Source organism: Asparagus officinalis, chromosome 5 (genome assembly GCF_001876935.1).
Source record: "Asparagus officinalis chromosome 5, Aspof.V1, whole genome shotgun sequence".
NCBI lineage: Eukaryota > Viridiplantae > Streptophyta > Magnoliopsida > Asparagales > Asparagaceae > Asparagus > Asparagus officinalis.
The window spans coordinates 93,886,154-93,905,799 of NC_033798.1; the positions used below are offsets into that span (position 1 = coordinate 93,886,154).

General features: G+C 36.0%; 3 protein-coding genes across 3 annotated transcripts; 1 reads left to right on the forward strand and 2 right to left on the reverse strand.

The window, feature by feature from the left end:
• On the reverse strand, window positions 3,626-4,210 carry LOC109842187. Its single transcript, XM_020411088.1, has one exon. It carries the CDS (start codon window positions 4,208-4,210, stop codon window positions 3,626-3,628), a length of 585 nt encoding a protein of 194 aa, XP_020266677.1.
• Window positions 10,086-10,904, reverse strand: LOC109842188 (polygalacturonase inhibitor-like). The gene has a single exon (XM_020411089.1). The coding sequence runs from the start codon at window positions 10,902-10,904 to the stop codon at window positions 10,086-10,088; it is 819 nt and encodes a 272-aa protein (XP_020266678.1).
• On the forward strand, window positions 15,740-18,771 carry LOC109842189. The gene is made up of 8 exons (XM_020411090.1): window positions 15,740-15,898; window positions 15,980-16,255; window positions 16,338-17,001; window positions 17,288-17,760; window positions 17,854-18,038; window positions 18,129-18,521; window positions 18,567-18,705; window positions 18,754-18,771. The coding sequence occupies exons 1-8, from the start codon at window positions 15,740-15,742 to the stop codon at window positions 18,769-18,771; spliced, it is 2,307 nt and encodes a 768-aa protein (XP_020266679.1).

Consider the following 19,646-nt stretch of genomic DNA (forward strand, 5'->3'; position numbering starts at 1 on the left):
TGAGGAGAAATTAGGGGATGCTCTTGTTAATGATTCAGAAACTAAAGATTTTCAAAAATTTATATCAACATGTCAACTGCTGCACCTAAAATCTATTGGATGCTATTTTACCTGGAATAATAAGCAGGATGCTATCTCAAGAATCTGGATTAGGCTTGACAGAGTTCTAGTGAATGAAGAATGGATTCAAAATTATAACTCCAGCCAAGTGGATTTCCTAACTCCTATTTGTTCTGATCGCTCTCCTGCACTCTTAACAATAGGAGATGAGGTTATTGAAGGGAAAAGACCTTTCAGATTTTTCAATATGTAGGTAAATAACCCTGAGTTCATCCCAGTTGTTAGAAATGTTTGGGAACAAAATATCAGAGGATTCTATATGTATAAGCTTCATGCCAAACTCAAGAATCTTAAGCAGGCTTTGAAAGAATTAAACAAAAAGCACTTCATGCACATAAGTAAGCAAGTGTCTAGAGCTAAAAGTGAGCTTTCTGATATCCAAAATCATTTGAATAATGATCTCTTCAATCAAGACCTGATAAGGAAAGAAAAGGAATGCTTAGACAAATATACCAAACTTTTGGACCGTGAAACTTGATTTTACAGACAAAAGGCTAACATCAAATGGGGTCTTTATGGTGACAAATGTTCAAAAATTTTTCACTCCATTATGAAGGCCAAAAGGAACCAGAACAGAGTGTTATCACTTTATGCTGAGAATGGTGATTGGATTACTGATTTTTTTGATATAATTGTAGAGTTCACTAGTTATTATGAAAACATTCTTGGTATTGCTACTCCTACTATCACTCTTGATCGTAGGGTGATATCTAATGGGCATGTTTTATCTCAAGCTCAAGGCAACACACTGAGCTCTCCAGTTTCTAGAACAGAAATAAGGCAAGCAGTTTTCTCTATGCCAAATGACAAAGCCCCTGGACCTGATGGGTACAATGCATTCTTCTTCAAAGCTGCATGGAAAGCGATTGATGAGGATGTCTATCTTGCTATAGAGGAATTCTTCAATTCTGGTAATCTGCTTGGCACTTATAATTCAACATCTATTATCCTTGTGCCAAAAATTCTCAATCCTAAGTCCCCTTCTGACTGTAGACCAATCTCATGTTGTAACTATGTTTACAAAATCATCTCAAAAATTATTGCTAACAGAGTTCAAAAGGTAATGAGGTATTTGATAAATGATGGACAAAGTGTATTTATCAAAGGAAGGTCTATATCAAGTAACATTCTTTTAGGCCATGAGCTTATAAAGCAGTATGGTAGGAAGCTTACTTCTCCTAGAGCTACTCTCAACATAGACCTACGTAAAGCTTTTGACACCATAAGTTGGGACTTCATCAAATCCATGATATTTGGATTATGCTTTCCTAAAAAGTTGATTTTGTGGATTATGGAATATATCTCCACACCTAAATTCTCCATCTCTCTAAATGGTGCTCTTCATGGATACTTTAAGGGGGCTAGAGGTTTAAGACAAGGAGATCCCCTTTCACCTTATCTCTTTATGCTTGGAATGGAATACCTATCAAGAAAACTAAACACACTCACAACTGATAGGTTGTTCAGATTTCATCCTAAGTGCACCAGATTAATAATCACACATCTATTCTTTGTTGATGACTTTCTTTTATTTACATGAGCTGACATGTATTCAAAAGCAAAACTCCATGATTGCCTTCAGGAATTCAGTAGGGTCTCTGGATTGGAAATTAACCCCAACAAGTGTTTTGTTTATATTAGTGGCACTGAAGAAAATGTGAAGCATCAGATTTGTAATTTTCTGAATTTCTCTGAAGGGGTATTACCAGTCAGATATCTAAGTATGCCTCTAATCTCAAAAAGATTGACGTGCCTAGACTGCTCCTCTTTGATCAGGAAAATAACAGATCAGTTCGATAACTGGAAAAAGGGAAATAATTTATCGTATGCTGGTAGGTTACAACTCATTAAATCAGTCATCCTTGGAGTGCAAATATTCTAGACTAGCAACTACATTCTACCTATGAAAATTCTGGAAATAATTGATAGCTTATGCTCTGATTTTCTTTGGAACCGTAATGTGCATTTGGTATCTTGGGAGATGATCTGCAAGGATAAAAAGCAGCGTGGTCTTGGAATTTTTTCAGCAAAATTCTAGAATTTGGCAGCTGCAGCTAAGCTTATTTGGATGATTCATTTTAAGAAGGATATTTTTTGGATTAAATAGGTTCATGGCAACTATTTACAACACTACAACATTTGGCAAGTTCAATCAAGGGTGAATAATTTTTGGATGTGGAAACAACTTCTAAGAGTGAGAGACAAGCTAATTGGAAAATTTGGAAGTGTGATCAACCTCCAAAATGCTATTAGTAACTGCTGCTCTGGAGATAAAGTTTAAATCTCTTCTATATATAAAGAGTTGGTTCATCAATCTCCTCAAGTGCCTTGGTCAAATACTGTTTGGGGTGGCTAGCACTATCCTAAACATTCCTTCATATTATGCTTAGCCATATATTCAAGTCTGTTAACCAAAGACAGATTATGTCGCATGACAATTCTAGATACAAATGCTTGTTTTCTATGTTGTAATCACCAAGAAGAAACCAGTTTCCATCTTATCTTCGAATGTCAGTACTCTGATGTGGTGTGGAATAAAGTTATGTAATGGCTGAAATTCAGTTAGAGGTCATGCAGTTGGGAGCATGTCGTTAGCTGGTATAGTTCAAGACTAAACGGTGTTGGTTATATGAAGAAATTGAAGAGGTTGGCTTTATCAGTGACCGTATACATAATATGGAAGGAAAGAAATTTGCGCATTTTCTAGACTAAAGCTAGGCCTCCTGAAGTTCTTATCAGGTGCATAAAGGTTGCCATCTTCTCAAAGATTTTAAATCATAATGTTCCTTGTTGATATGATCTGTTGAACTTCAGACTAAGGTCTGGTTTGCTTTGATATACATATATTTCATATTTTGGGAGATGAATAAAAGTTTAATTCATTGACCAAAAAAACCTATAGTAGGATGTTCGTTGGTTTGTCGTCCAATGACCCACTTAAAATTTATGGGAAAAAAGTAAGTTTTGTTGATAAATCTAGGAGAACTGCGATTTATAAAAATAGAGCTAATATTCAATGGAAGAACTGCAATTTATAAAAACTAAACCTGATATAAAGGTTGAAGGATTCTGAAGTTAGAATCTCGGTAAATTAAATTAAATGGGTTAATCATACTGCTTTCTAAAGAGCATTAGGTTCTGAGTAGGGTTAAGACTGCTTGCATTCAAGTATATGACTACTCCGCTACCTTTACAGTCAGTCATTCTATATTTTTGATAAATGTAGAGAAAATGGATTTGAAGCTTAGTTTTGGATTCCCAGTAGCTAGGCAAAGTATTGGAGCTCTATATGCCTCATTTCCTAATTTATTGATGTAAATCTTTAGTAACTTGTATATTTAAATGATAGAACTGCAACTAAACAATTGTGTTTTAGTTTTTTTTTTTTGGTCAATGAAAAGAGATTTTATTCATTACCAAATGTAGAAATAGGGTACATCATGATACTCAAAATGTGAGATATCCACATTATGATACAGGAACAAAGAACCTATCTATTTACAGGTTACAAAACTTGCTTCAGGAGTTTAAAATCTTCCGAATGATCACTGTTGAGAATAATTGACAGAACATCAATTTTTATGTCTCTGATCAATTGCTCAACACTCTTACTGATTTGGCCAAAAATCCTTGCATTTCTTTCTCTCCATACACTATAAACAGTCGCTGCCAATACCATCCTCTTCACCTTATGCTTAAGTCCATTTCCCTTCAACCTGGTGTTATACCAGTTTAAAAGTATACACCAGTCACAAGACCTCCATTTAAAATGAATCCAATCCATAATTCCATTCCAAACATCTCTTGAAAAGCTGCAATCGAAGAATAAATGATTCCTACATTCAAGAACTGCATCAGAGCATAATTTGCATTGATTGATATTGATAATCCCCCTTTTCAGAAGTTTATCTTGAGTGAGAAGTCTATCATGAGCAGCTAACCAAAGAATAAAAGCATGTTTTGGAAAGCTCAGACATTCCCAAACTGTATCACGCCATAGAACCTTATCTGTTGCTGGATACAGGGCATAATATAGGGCTGATAGCTTCAGATTTGAATTAGTATGACAGGAACTAATCAGCTGCTTCATGTTTGATAAAACTTGAATGTTATTTTATTGCTATATTGGTGTCTTATTAGTTGGCCTGAAGGTCCTCAACATGCTTAACTCTTGCTTTTTTTTTAATCAAGGGCCTCTATATTTAAAGTCATTTTGACTTTTTTTGGATTTACAGACAACTGTCAGCGAGTTGCAAGAGGAGATTCAAGCTAGAAGTAAGCAATTCATGTTTTCATGTCAATATTTTGCATAGTTTATGGTCTTCACGTTAAACTTCTAGACCTCTCATAAAATCTTGTTTTTATAATTTGATCAATTTTAAGTCTTGTGGAATATGTATCAATATGTGTCACAAGTTTGAGAATTTCTTGACAAGAACCCAAAGAATTTAATAATGAATGCATCATCTAATTTCTGGCCCTAACATGACAAGAACCCAAAGAATTTCTTAACAAACAGCTTCGAGAATATATCCAACTAATTGTTAACCATGAATTTATAACTAGGTTCCTTACATTGTACGCCTATATTCACATCTAGAATCATTAGTTTTTTTGAATCTTTCTAATTGCTTACTACAAGATGTAATACTAACTTGCAAGATTTCTTCATAGATCTGATAGGAACACCCTAGTTTTAATCATATTCTGATTCTGATGATATTCCGGTTTCTGAAGGAAACGCATGTTAGTATGATGAATATGCGGAACAAAGTCTTATCTTTCAACTATTCATGTATTTATGACTTGGTTATTTGAGGCTTGGTTGGGATCAGTAGCTTAGCAATTACCTAGTCAGTCAATTGAAGTCTCTCTTTGATTCCTTACCAATTCTGTCTGAAAATTGAACCCTACAGTTTCACATCCTAAATTATGTAGAATTCTAACAGTTTAAGGCATCATGTTGCATTAGATTCTTCATCGGTAATTGGTTGCATATTTTTTTTTAAATTCTAAAGATTAGTAGAAGCCGCATTGTAGAAGGAACCTTGATTACTCGAAACAAGACAATTGTTTGTTAGTTATATTAACTTTTTTTTCTTTTTCTTGAGGAAGACTGAATAAAATTTTGAAAACATAACTTATTACATTCAATAGTATGCACTATATATATACATCATGGCTTCTCTGTTCTGTTAGAGGATTGTTAGAAATTACACATTTTCAAGCTTCATAGTTCTTTAAACTAGGTCATACAGTTTCAGATCTCTATCAACCCTAGACTACTACTTTTAGTCGTAGTAATAACAATTTGTGGTGTTCCCTCTTGACTTTATGAATTTGGATAGCAATTCAAAAGAGGCTTCACATTTATTTATTTATTCTGCAGTTCAAAAGCAATTTAAATTTTTTGTAATTTGCAATCGACTTTGACCAGTCTATATGCATCAATTCTATTTGGATAGCTGATGTGAGTAACGTAATATGTCCTTACTCACTGATAGGGCTATAGATAACAAACTTTCCCCATCATAACTTCTATTAATTCAGTAACTACAGAAACTTCCATTTACCATCAAATATTACAGGCAAGATATCTACAGGTACCAACCAAATATAAGCAAGATACCTCAAGACTAATAACGGGAAATACTGAGCAGTAAGCACTTTGATTTGTTTACATCTCAAGTCCCACCAGAGAAACCAATTTCCTACACACATTACACACATGACAAAAGGATTCCTGGTAGCATTTGTAATGGCACCAGAACTTGAAAAGCTGGGCTCATTGTTGTAAGCTTCATTTGTTGAACCTCCTGGACTTCCTTTATTTTCCTGTCCTGGGGCTTGAACTCTTTTGAAGCTGTTCAGTCATCTTTACTGTAAAGTTCCATTAGAGCATCGTAACTCATAGTCTCAACTTGCGAGCCGTAGTAATCAATGAGCTTTGTATACAGTGAAGCACAACCTGCTTTTGATACCAATTTGATGCAAACAGGTGCTTAATGGAGAATATTAGTAAGAATGTGATTCCTAGCAATCTAAATAGAACATGATTTCTTTTATGTTGCAAGTCTTCACGGTCTTTAAGAATGGAGCTAATTTGGTCTTCTTGTTATTGTTTCAGGTGATTCAAGAACTTGCAAAGTAAGACTTTCTGAACCAAGGGGAGAAAACTACAAAAGAAACACAAAGTGAAAATGTATAAGCATTAAAAAGAAACTGAATCAGATGTAAAAGTCTTAAACAAACTAGTGCCAGAGCAACTTAAGCATGACGCTATGTAACAACAAAATATTAACTTTTATGGGTTTGTATTTGTTGGATATTTTGGATCTCTAGTTTGTTGAATTGTTATATGCAATATTTGAAGTTTCTAGGTTTGTATTTGTTGGATATTTTGGATCTCTAGTTTGTTGAATTGTTATATGCAATATTTGAAGTTTCTACTTTATTTATTGTTTTTCTAGTTTGTTGAATTGTTATATGCAATATTTGAAGTTTCTACTTTATTTATTGTTTTGGTTAGTGGTGAATGAGTTTACAAAGTTTTATTGATGAATGATTTCGGTTATTTTTATGGTGATTATTAGGTAAACTATTGACATTACTACATTTGATATTTTAAGGTATTTTATCTATGTGCCAAGTTGGTTGGATAAGTGATATACTATTTGAGGCATTTATTTCCACCAATGTCCATGCAAACCTTATGTAATTTGAGTATATAATTTCTAAATTATCTTCGAGATACAATTTTAGTTTAGAAATAAGAATTGTACTAGTTGGCAAACAACTCAATTGAAATTTTTAAAATTAAAATTCTAAAGTTTGTCAAACATGAATTTTAAATTAAATTCTGGAATTCAAATTTGGATGTTTCCCAAACGAAGGAATTGAATTTTAAATTCTGGATTTCAAATTTCAGATTCCATTCTAGAATTTAAAATCAAATTCTCAAATCCAAATGCAACCTAAATGCGTTTTATAACCGGATTTAGCTTGTTGTAATTGTTGATCAAAAGCAACATAGATGTGTTGATTTTGTCTCATCAACTCGTCACTTTTCTTGAAAGCTATATTATAAGCACTACTACGTACCAGTATGAATTTCCAACCAATCTTTTTTATTCAAATATGTAAATCCTTCAGAAATAAAAGAATCTTCACTAGATTGATACATATGATAGGCTTAAATAAATAACAATGTAAGCAAAACGCCACATTCTTGTCTGTACTATATTCTAACCAATGATACGTTTCAAACCAAGAAGGATTAAACCTATGCCTTTTTCCATAATATTCTTTAAAACAATAAATAATGGTTTCGAGGTTGAAAAGGCCCTTTTAAAATACATGATCACGACACTTCATCTTGGATTCGGATGAAAGCCTGAAAATTTTGCTCGCGGTCTCGGATCTACTTGTGAAGGTCCTAGATCAAAATCACGTTCTTGTTGGAAGGCTGGGTGTATTGTTGCTTATTGGAGTTAGAACCACCACTACTTGCCTTTAAATTTTTGCCTTGAGTTTGACCCATTTTGAAGTCTAATTCCATCTTATATCTAAACCAGATTATTTGTAATAAACAATTAGTGTCAACGTATAGTTAATGAATTAAAAGAAATAAACTAATGTGCAATTAACATATTTAACTGTTATAATTTATGATTATGAAATAAATTGGGTAAGTAGTGAAATTCTTACCAAATTGAAGCAAAAGGAATTATCGCGAACTTTGGAACGCGAAAGAAATTGAAGTAGTACGCCTCACCTCTCCAAAATCAACAAACTAATAATTTTTTTTTTACAATGGGTTGCACAGCGAAGTTGATGAATTAGGTCATATAGGTTTTATGTGTAACGCTTTTTTTTTAATTATGCCAGGAAAACGCAGACGGCTGCGGGAACTGTTAGTATTTGTTTGTAAAAAAACAAGATAGTCCCACATTGGAATTTTGAACATTCTTTTAGAGGTTTAAAAGCATTGAATGCTTATTTGGCTTTGAATAATGGATCAAAGTGTAGGCTTCTAAACCCGCGTGCGGGTAGCGCGAATAATGCGCGATTATTAGACGCACTTAGCACTTAGCACGCACTTTGCACGCTTGCCGCTGCCGCTTAAATGTTCTATTTTTTATATATATAATTATATATTGAATATATTTTAATGTTATTTCGAATTTTAAAAATTTATGAAAAGACAAGACTGTTGAAAAGTGGCTGTTTAATCCAAGGGGTGTTTTGAAAAGTTGTGACTGTTGGAAGCACATTTTCAAAACTATAAATAGTTTACGTTTTCAGATATCTATCAACAATTCTTTTTCTGAATCTTTTCTATCAAAAACTTCTGTAATATTACAAACTTGTTTCACAACGAATTAAGGAAAATTCCAGATTTGCTTACTGGAATTTTCATTTTCTGTTGTATCCTGGGAAGAAAATTTGCATTAACCCGAAGCAACTTTGAATATCAAGTGGGGGCAAATATTTCTTTAAGGAAAGTGTTTCACGCCTCAGAATTTCTGTCTCCTTCAATATTAAAACTAACAATCTTAAAGAAATATCTCTGCTACAATTATATATATATATATATATATATATATATATATATATTGAATATATATATTTTTTAAAATGTTATTTTAAATTTTAAAAAAAAATTATTAAAAGACAAGTGACTGTTGAAAAGTGGTTGTTTGCTCCAAGGGGTGTTTTTGAAAAGTTGTGACGGTTGGAAGCACCTTTTCAAAACCTATAAATAGTTTATGTTTTCAGATATCTTTTTATAATTCTTTTCTGAATCTTTTCTATCAAAAACTATTGTAATATTACAAATTTGTTTCACAACGAATTAAGAAAAATTCCAGATTTGCTTACTGGAATTTTCATTTTCTGTTGTATCCTGGGAAGAAAATTTGCATTAACTCGAAGCAACTTTGAATATCAAGTGGGAAAAATATTTCTTTAAGGAAAGTGTTTCACGCCTCAGAATTTCTGTCTCCTTCAATTAAAACTAACAGGAACAGAAGGTGCTACCAAAAAGTAGTAATATGTACTTACCCAAAAAAAGAAATAATGTGTTCAATTTACAATATACTCCATTACTTAGCTGTAATTAAATATGATATTAGTTTTATTTTAAGATTTATGTAGTGTTCGATTTACGATATACTCCATCAAGCAACTATATTTACATATTTCATAATAATGGGTGTCACTATTTAATTAAATAATCTCTTATCACAATTGCATAATTTGGATTTGGAATCTCAATTAACAAATTTATCCTTCTAGTGATGTCCTACTCTAATTCTAGCTGTGCTGTACTCTAATTCTAATAATATCCTAAGTACGTAGTCAATTACAAGTGAAATATACAAATATATAAAACTTAGGAAATCCAAGAATATTATGTGACACCACTGAACACTATAAAGCTGTACCATGTCTCAGGCTTATCGGGTAAATGGGCATAGTTCAAAATTGTCACTCTGGATGATTCTAGCCCGACTGCTAGAACCATTAGGGATGTGAATAGTTGCCCTGAGGTTTATAATGAATTGTTGAACGTACGACTGTTTGCACTGGTATCAATTCACGCTTATTTATTTCACATACATAATCTCATTACATTCATTACATTCATGAATCTTATTTGTCATTCTCTGTTCCGTCATGAATCTTATCTAATAATAAACTAGTACCAATTAAACCCATTTTATATCTTTCTTCCGTAATGGTCTTGTACAATTAAGTAGTATTAATTTCTTACGAGCAATTTTATCTCCGAACTCGGGGTTGACGACGAAAATACATTATTAATTCCCGCTTTATTTGACGCGTATACATACAAAAACACTTACGAGTACTTTCACAGCATAACAAGCAAGAAACCAGCGGGAAATTTTAAAAACAAAAACAGAAAAACACAAAGATACACATTATTACGCCATCATCACACCTCAGTTGCATGGCGTTAGCGGCGCCCCACAAAGACACATATGATGCACGTACGAGTACTGCCCAAAACGAGCGGTAACGCTACCAGCCCCAGCCGGTATCTCGCCGCACAGCGGGTTATAACTCGCGTTAAACCTCTCCAACCCTCTAACTTGGTTGATCTGCGCCGGAATCCTCCCATGGATCATGTTATGGCTGAAGTCCAACGCCCTCAAGTTTAACGGGAAGCTTAAGTTGCTAAGGTCGAAGTCGAACCGGTTTCTTGAAATATCAATCCTTGTCGCCCTCTTCTGTGAGCCGAACAAGATGGACGCGTCCCCAGTCAGCCTGTTGCGTGAAATGTCAATAACTCCCCAGTTTGGCTGGCCCAGCGAAGGCCAGATGAGCCCGCTGAGCGCGTTGTGGCAGAGATAGAGGTCAGGTGGCGAGGATTTTGGGAATCTCCCAAAAGTATTCGGGATGTTACCGTAAAGTAAGTTATGTTCGAGGTGGAGTGCCGTGAGGTTTGAGAGATATGGGAGGTCTCCAGGTATAGGACTTGATAATTGGTTGTAGGAGAGGTCGAGGTAAGTGAGGGAAGTGAGTTTCGTAACGAAGAGGGGGATTCGGCCTGAAAGCGAGTTATGGCTCAGGTCGAGTACTGTGAGGTTGGTGAGATTGGCGATGGAGTTGGGGATAGGGCCTACGAGGTTGGGGAGGCGGCGGAGGGTTAGGATTTGGAGGAAAGCGAGGAGGCTGATGGCTGGAGGGATTGTTCCAGTGAGGTTGTCGTCTTGGAAATATGACGAGCGCTGGTAAGCGTGGCGCATCGGACATCGCATGGTTATGACCCCATGCATCAACTGCCAGGCATAGCCGGTTAGTGTTCCATGAAGGCACGGCGGTTCGTGTTGCGGCAGCGACGGATTTTATGGGCGATGAGCGCAACCGATCTGCTTCGTTGCAGCGGTTAGCCGTGGATTGCGCTGAAATTGAGGAGATATGATAGTAGTTAGAGAAGAGGAAGGAGGGGATAGGGTGAACATTGTTGATTATTATTTTTTTTTGATTGTTTTTAATGCCGTAATAAGGGAAGATGAGAGGAGTTGTGTGGGTATATATATATATATATATATATATATATATTATATATATATATATAATATATATTATTATAATATATATATATATATATATATATTGCTTGGAGAGGTTGGAGAGAACACGTGTTGGGGGTTGGGGATGCATGATGTGGTTGTTATCCAAACGAGAGAAAGGTGACGGGAGACGAAGGCACGAGGGAAGCGGAAGGATGACGAGGGAAATGTGGTAGGATTTATTTATAACGTCTTCAATGCTTTTGGCTTTATAGGGTATGGTGGGAAAAAAATGGGAGAGCATGGTGATAAAGATGATATCGGATGTATACATTACTTACTTGGAAACTTGTAGTTGTTGTGATTCCGGACGTTCTCGACTGTGGATAGATAGATGGTAGAGAATTCACTCCTTTAGTTCGTAATTTAAGCTTGTAACCTTTACATACATGCGATCGATGCAAAGCAAACTATTCTCTCCCGTAGCATAATTTGAATATTTCTTTCCTTTACTCACTTCATCACAACCGAGTCACCTCTTCAAATCGAAATCTTTGTTACCAATTATCTGTTGGAGTTATAATAAGTATAACTTAAAACTTGAAATTGTAGTGGGAAAGTTTAGTCCCACATAGGAAATGGAATAGAAATGAATGATGTTTATAAGCCTTTTCTTTCTCTCTTATACCTAGAAGAAAATAAAGGTTATGCTTTGCACCACACGCGCGTGCCGACCGGTTCGGATCGAGTCGGGTGGCGCGTGCGCGCACACGACCTGCAGACACCAATGCAAGCTCCGGATTGATGGGCTCTTGACCTGCTATATTTTGAATTTTTATTTTTTACTAATTGGAATTTATTTTTTACTAATTGGAACAATTAAAACGTGTTAATCAATTAAAACGAGATAAGCAATTAAAACGTGTTAATTATTTGGCTGCGAAAATGAAAACGACTAGCTAAATAAATGGGCGGGATTTGTGGATAACGACTGTTTTTTTCACTATAAAAACCTACACATGCGAGGGCTGAAGACACTGAAAAATAAACGAGCTTCTCTTCTTTTCTTCTCTTCAAAATAAAGTTTTCTTGTTGTTATACGCTGGTTCCCTGAAAGCCGAGAAGAATTCGCAAAGCCTTCTTGAAGCTCGTGCCGACGAGAAGGAGGTCGCTTGACCGAGGGTCATTATATCTCCGAGAACTTTTGCCGCGTAGCCCTGTATGAGAGGAGACAATTAGATTATTGGGACAGTGCCTTGCACGCCTCGACCATCAGACCGTATTTCTAACCTTTTTATATTTTTATATTTTTCGTTACAATCAATTTCATTCCTGTGATAAAATATTAATCTGCTTTTACCTGATATTAATCGTCTGTTCAAAACATAATTTCGTGTTAATTATTGCCTAAACAGTTAATATTTCCAACATTATCGTCCTATAAACCTTTGGAGCCCATAATGTTTAAAAATATGGAATTATTTTTCAGATCCGGATCATGGAGAACCTCTGTCAACATCCTACAGATGTATTGACTTACTACAGGTGTTACTTTACTACAATCATTAAAACATTGATTCTGGAGCCTAACATAGTTGATACTCCTCTTCCAAACATCAAAAGATCATTAATAAATACTAGATGAATGGCTGCGATACATTGAGCGGGCTCTCCGGCGTACGTTAACAGGCGATTTCCTGCTAACTTGCGCCCCCGCTGAGGTTTGAAAAATGGCAAGAAAGAAGAGGAAAAATGAGAAGAAAATCCTGGAAATAGGTTTAAGAGTGTCAAATTCTTCCTTGTCTACGCCTGCGGATCCTATTGAAGCTAGCTTTGATGTTGATGATGAAGGATCTGCTTCAGATCTAATGGGATCAACTGGTCCAAAGGGAGAGCGGAAGAAAGTTTCTATGGCGGATCTCTTAAATTCAGATCCAGGTACTGTTGTTTTCTCTTCTCGAATTGATGATCCTCAATCTCATCGAAAGATGGTTATGTTTTCAAGTTCTCAATCTTTTGTAAGTAATTCTTTGAGGAAATCTTGGGCTGAAGAGGTTGAAGCTGCTGTTCCTCTTTCGCATCAACATCAGAATCTGATTTCTACTAGTAATATAGATAGATCTTTGTGTTCTGCTTCGAATCATGAAGTTCCAGTTCCTGATTCTATCCCTGTGAAAACGAATTTATTTCCTGCAAATAATCTTGATGGATCTTTAAATTCTTCAAGGAATCTTGATAGATCAATAAATTCTGCAAGGAATCTTGATGGATCAATAAATTCTGCAAGGATTCTTGAAGCTGACTCTGTTCTTGATTACATCCCTATTAATGATAGTGTCTTAAATACCAAATCTGCTAAGGTTTCTCTTAATGAGGAAGTATTGAATTCTGCAAATAATATGGGGAATGACTCTGTACCATTAGATGTGACTGGCAATGCAAAAGCTCCTATTAATGAGATTTCTAAATCTTCTGATGTGCCTAAGAGCTGGACCAGTCTTTTTTCAGACAACAGGAAGATAGGAGCTGGGATGAATCTGAGTTTTGTGGCTCCAAACTCTAAAGAAGCTGTAATTTTTGATGAAGAAGAATGGAATGAGGGCAATGCTATTTGGCAGTTCTCTTTAATTGGACAAGTGTTAGGGTTAAATGTTAAATTCAAGGCCATGGAGAACTTTGTGCACAAAATTTGGGCTCGTTGGGTTATCCCTGAGATTTGTATCCTTAAGCCAGGAGTTTTCCTCTTCAAATTCAAGAATCAGATTGAGATGGATGATATTCTTGAGAATGGGCCGTGGTTTTTTGGTTCAAGGCCTTTTTTACTTAAGAAATGGTCAAATGAAGAGGGAATTGACAAAATAAATGACAGCATATATCCTCTATGGATTCAGTTTCCAGGTCTTAGACTAAATCTATGGAACTCCAAAAGCCTAAGTAAAATAGCCAGTTTAATTGGCAGACCTGTTGCAACTGACAAGTTAACTGCTAGTAGGCAAAGATTGGCATATGCAAGGGTGCTTGTTGAAGTTCATCTGCCTTCCACTCTACATGATCACATTGTTATACAAGGTCCTAAGGGTATGATGATTAAACAAAGGGTTATCTATGAGTTCAAACCCAAATGGTGTGAAAACTGCAAGCTAGTGGGTCATGATACTACTATGTGCAGAAAAGTTCAAAAGAAGTGGGTACCAAAGCAAGGTATCAAGCCTGCAGCTGATTCTCAAGCTGTTGATATCTCTGGTCATGCTGTTCAAGCCCAAGTACATCAGGAAGCTTTGAATATAAATTTGGATACTGTGGGGGACAGTTCTGTGCATGTTGTGCACCATAGGCCTGTGGATGTTTTGAAGGAGCAGCATCCTACAGCTGAAAATTTTGCTCCTCCTCAAGCTGTTGATATCTCTGGTCATGCTGTTCAAGCCCAAATTCATCAGGTAGCTTTGAATATAAAAAAGGATACTGTGGGTGAAAATTCTGTGCATGTTGTGCACCATAGGCCTGTGGATGTTTTGAATATGTGCAGGGGTTCTGCTGGTAATGACTCTGTGCATGCTGTGCATGTTCAGGAGCAGCAACCTGTCTATGCTATGCACTTATCTGAAAATACATCACATAAATCTATGATTATGTGCAATAAAGTGGATGAAATTGGAAACAATTTTGGGTATACTGGTCATAATCAATTTAGACAGGGTGATTTTAGTATCTACAAGGGTAAAGGACTTATCCAAAGCAATATTAAAAAGAGCTTAAATACTGGGAATTCTTTTGCTCAACTCACAAACCTGGAGACAGATCCCTCTACTTTTGATGGGCGGGGGGTGTTATAAACATATGAATTGGTCCTTTTGGAATGTTAGAGGATTGAATAAATCCTCTAAACAGCACTTGGTCAAGCACTATTTGCAACATTACCATCTATCTTTCCTAGCTCTACTTGAGACCAAAATTAAGGCTGAAAATATCTCTGCTGTAGCAAAGAGGATTTCTGGCAACTGGAAATGGTGTTCCAATGCAAGCAGTACCAGTAAAGCAAGGATAATTTTACTACGGGATCCAAATATTCTGGAGGTTCTCACTGATAGCATATCAGACCAGCAGACCACCTGCAAAATTAAATCTTTGGATGGGAGAATTGACTGTGTTATATCCTCCATATATGGTCACAATCAAGTGGATAAAAGAAGAGAATTATGGTTGGATCTCACTCATATTTGTCAGACAGTTGGTAACACACCATGGTTATTGAGTGGAGATTTTAATGCAATAATTGGAAATGAGGAAGAGGGGCTAATCTTTCAGAAGCTGATACCAGTGAATTCAGAGACTTCATTGATCTTTGTCACCTCTCTCACCTTAAAACTGAAGGTTGCTTCTATACATGGAACAATAAACAAGATTCTCACTCTAGGATTTGGAGTAGACTAGACAGAGCCCTCATTAATGATGTTTGGTTACATAAATATAACTCAAGTCATGTGGAATATCTGCTGCAAAACTTCTCAGATCACTCCCCTGGATTAGTGTCTATATATGATGAGTGTGTTAAAGGGAAAAAACCTTTTAAATTCTTTAAGATGTGGGCTAAGCACTCAGAATTTGTGCCTACTGTATCAAGAATCTGGCAAACAAAAATTAGGGGATATGCTATGTACTCAGTCTATACCAAATTGAAGCTGCTGAAGAATGAGCTGAAAGATTTAAATAAAAGGTACTATAGTAACATCAGTGAGCAAGTACTTAGAGCTAAAGCAGCTCTTGATGATGCTCAAATGAATCTTCACTCTGACCCCCTGAATTAAGCACTTATGGAGCAGGAAAAAAATTGTATTACCTCATACAACAATTTGCTGGACTGTGAGCTTTCATTCTATCAACAAAAGGCTAGGATTTTGTGGAGTGTTCAAGGTGACAGATGCACTAGCTACTTCCATTCTGTAATCAAATCAAAAAGAGATCAGAATAGGATTCTGATGCTATATAACAGTGCAGGAGAAAAATTATCTGATGAAGAGAAAATTACATCTGAATTTATAACTTTCTATAAGAATCTTATGGGTACAAGCTCAGTCACTGCTCTTGTTGACAGAAATGTAATTAAAAAGGGCCCTTGTTTGAGTGAAGCTCAAGCTAGAATCCTATCAAATCCTTGTTGACAGAAATGTAATTAAAAAGGGCCCTTGTTTGAGTGAAGCTCAAGCTAGAATCCTATCAAATCCAGTAAACAGTGAGGAGATTAAGGAAGCTGTTTTTTCTATGTCTGATATTAAAGCCCCAGGACCAGATGGTTATGGTATATCCTTCTACAAATCAGCTTGGGGGATTGTTGGAGATGAAATCACACTGGCAATTAAGGATTTCTTCAAAACTGGGAAGCTTTTAGGGGAAATCAATTCCACAGCTATCACTTTGATACCAAAGGTGCAATGTCCCAGAAATCCATCTGATTTCAGACCTATAGCTTGCTGCAACTGTTTATATAAAATCATCTCAAAAATCCTAGCTAATAGGATCAGGTCAGTGATTGGTTCTCTAGTTAATGAAGCCCAGAATGCTTTTGTTAAGGGAAGACAGATATCAAGCAATATTCTATTAGCTCATGAGCTTGCAAAGAACTATAACAGGAAGCACATATCTCCAAGAGCCATGCTTAATATAGACATCAAAAAGGCTTTTGACACCATTAACTGGGGTTTTCTCAAAGAGATGCTTATTGGTTTGGGTTTTCCAGATGCATACATAGGATGGATTATGGCTTGTATTACATCCCCTAAGTATTCTATTGCTTTTAATGGTGCATTGCATGGTTATTTCAAAGGTGAAAGGGGTCTTAGGCAAGGTGATCCTCTCTCTCCCTACCTCTTTATCCTTGCATGGTTATTTCAAAGGTGAAAGGGGTCTTAGGCAAGGTGATCCTCTCTCTCCCTACCTCTTTATCCTGGGCATGGAATATCTCTCAAGAAGATTGGAGTTGTTAAAAGAGGACAGGAACTTTAATTTTCATCCCAAATGCAGGAAATTCCAAATTACCCACTTAATATTTGCTGATGACCTTCTCCTTTTTTCTAAAGGGGACTTATATTCAGTGAATAGGCTCTATCAATGCTTCAGTGATTTTTGTGCAGTCTCAGGTCTCAGTGCTAATTTAAACAAATGCTCAATCTTTTATGGAGGGATTGATGATTCAGTAAAAGCTTCCATCTTCAACAGTTTGGGATTTTCTGAGGGGACAATGCCTATTAGATACCTTGGTGTTCCTCTCATTTGCAAAAGGCTATCATATACAGATTGTGCACCTCGTTTAAACAGAATACCAGATCAATTTCAATCTTGCAGTCATAGGAAACTGTCATATGCAGGGAGGTTGCAAATTATCAAGAGCTCTATCTTAGGGATCCAAGTATTCTGGACCTCTAACTACATCTTGCCTGCAAGAGTGCTTAAAAAAGTTGATGAATTGTGCAGGAATTTTCTGTGGGGAAAATATGATCAATCTGTTAAAGTTTTCCCTTTGGTTGCATGGGAGAGAGTTTGTTTGGACAAGAAAAAAGGTGGATTAGGGATTTTCTCTGCCACTATCTGGAACCTAGCCTCTGCTGTGAAGCTCCTTTGGCATTTGCACACTAACAAAGAATCCTTATGGATTAAATGAGTGAATGGGACATATCTAAAAAATTTCAATGTTTGGCAGGTTCAAGCTAAAAGGGGTGACTCATGGATGTGCAAACAATTGTTGAAAGCTAGAGATAAAGCTGTGGAACTGAGTGGTAGCATTGACAACCTGAAACATATAATAAATTCCAGTTCTAACAGTTCAAAAATTAAAATTGCTGAAATATATAGAGCTCTCTCCCCTGCAGCAAATCTTGTTCCATGGTATAACTTGGTCTGGGGAAATTTATCCTATCCAAAGCACTCTTTTATCTGTTGGCTTGCGGTAAACAACAAATTACAAACTCAGGACAGGTTACTAAGGAAAGGAATTGTGAATGCAAATCAATGTAAGATGTGCGCTGGTGCATGTTTAGAGAGCCGTGATCATCTATTTTTTGAGTGCTCCTTCTCCAAGGAAGTATGGTATCAAATCATGGATTGGCTTCAATTCAAATGGAGATCATGCTCTTGGAATTCCCTCTTGAATTGGTATTGTACAAAGCTAATAAAGAAAGGCATTAAGCAAAATATCAAGAGATCTGCTATGTCAGCTACTATTTACCATCTATGGTGTGAACGCAACAGGAGGATTTTCCAGCTGAAGATTCAATCTGGGGAGAGTTTGGTTAAGAGAATCAAAGTTGATATCCTAACTATATGCCTAAACTCTCCAAACATTGCTGGGGATATGGCAGATTGGATCAGGTCTTTATAATTTGCTCTGTTATAGTATCCTGTGCTCATGACTAGTTGTGGTACAGTTGTTTTGGGGGTACTGCTGGTATTCTTGAAAGCCTGGTCCAAATTTGGTGAAGGATCCACAAAGAGTAGTAGATACTGCTATTGGGATGCTGGACAGAGTGATAAATTGAAGCTGTGCACAGTTTTTGTATACAGTCTTTGTTATCTGTTTTTTTTCTCATTTTTGTTGTTATAGCTAGGTCTTGATCTCTAGCTATAGGTTGTTTTGATTTGTTATCTCAATTACATATTCATGTTCTTGAGATTCTTGATGTACAAAATTTTTACATATTGGTGATGAATAAAATTTTTCATTTACCAAAAAAAAAAATTAAATAAATACTAGATGAGTGATTCATTTGAGTACACTGAGGATGGAACTTGAGCTCCTTTTCATAATGTAATTAATTACTCAGCCTTCTTGAAAGAAAATTTCATGTGAAGAGAATAAAGAGATAAGGGGATGAAGGGTATGTCCCTTGTGTCAACCCCCCGTTCCAGAAAAACATCCGTGAAAACCACTATTAATTGAAGAAGATAGAATACTATAATTAGAAGAAGACACCCAAGTCATTCATAACCCATTTCAACATTTTTTTTAGGAAAATCCAAATACCTTAGCATACAATTACTGAACCTGCAATCCAAAGGTATCATATGCTCTTCTATATCAATATTTTCCATAAACCAAGAAGAAATATCCATTACCAAGGTTGGGGAATCATGACAATGGAAGAGAGTGGTTAAACTTGAGACTCTCTAATTAGTAACTTTGGAGATAATGAAAACATCAAAAAGTTAACCTGCGGAGTTGTTGCATTGATGGTGGCAAAGTTAAAATTTTAAAAGTTTACAAGCTCATGTATACTATTGGCTTAGGTTCTTTGGTCTGCTATAATCCGGAATCCACTTAGCGTGCCAAAACAGTCTATCATAGAATGGTTGGCAGCTAGAAGAAGGCTATGGGCTCAAGATAGAATGGTGAGAATAGGGTTCTTAATTATCTTATGTTAGTAATTTGGGGAGTCCGTTCAATCAAGATGGTGGATGCTAAGTGGGCTCAAGCAGGTCCTATAGTGAATCGGTTCC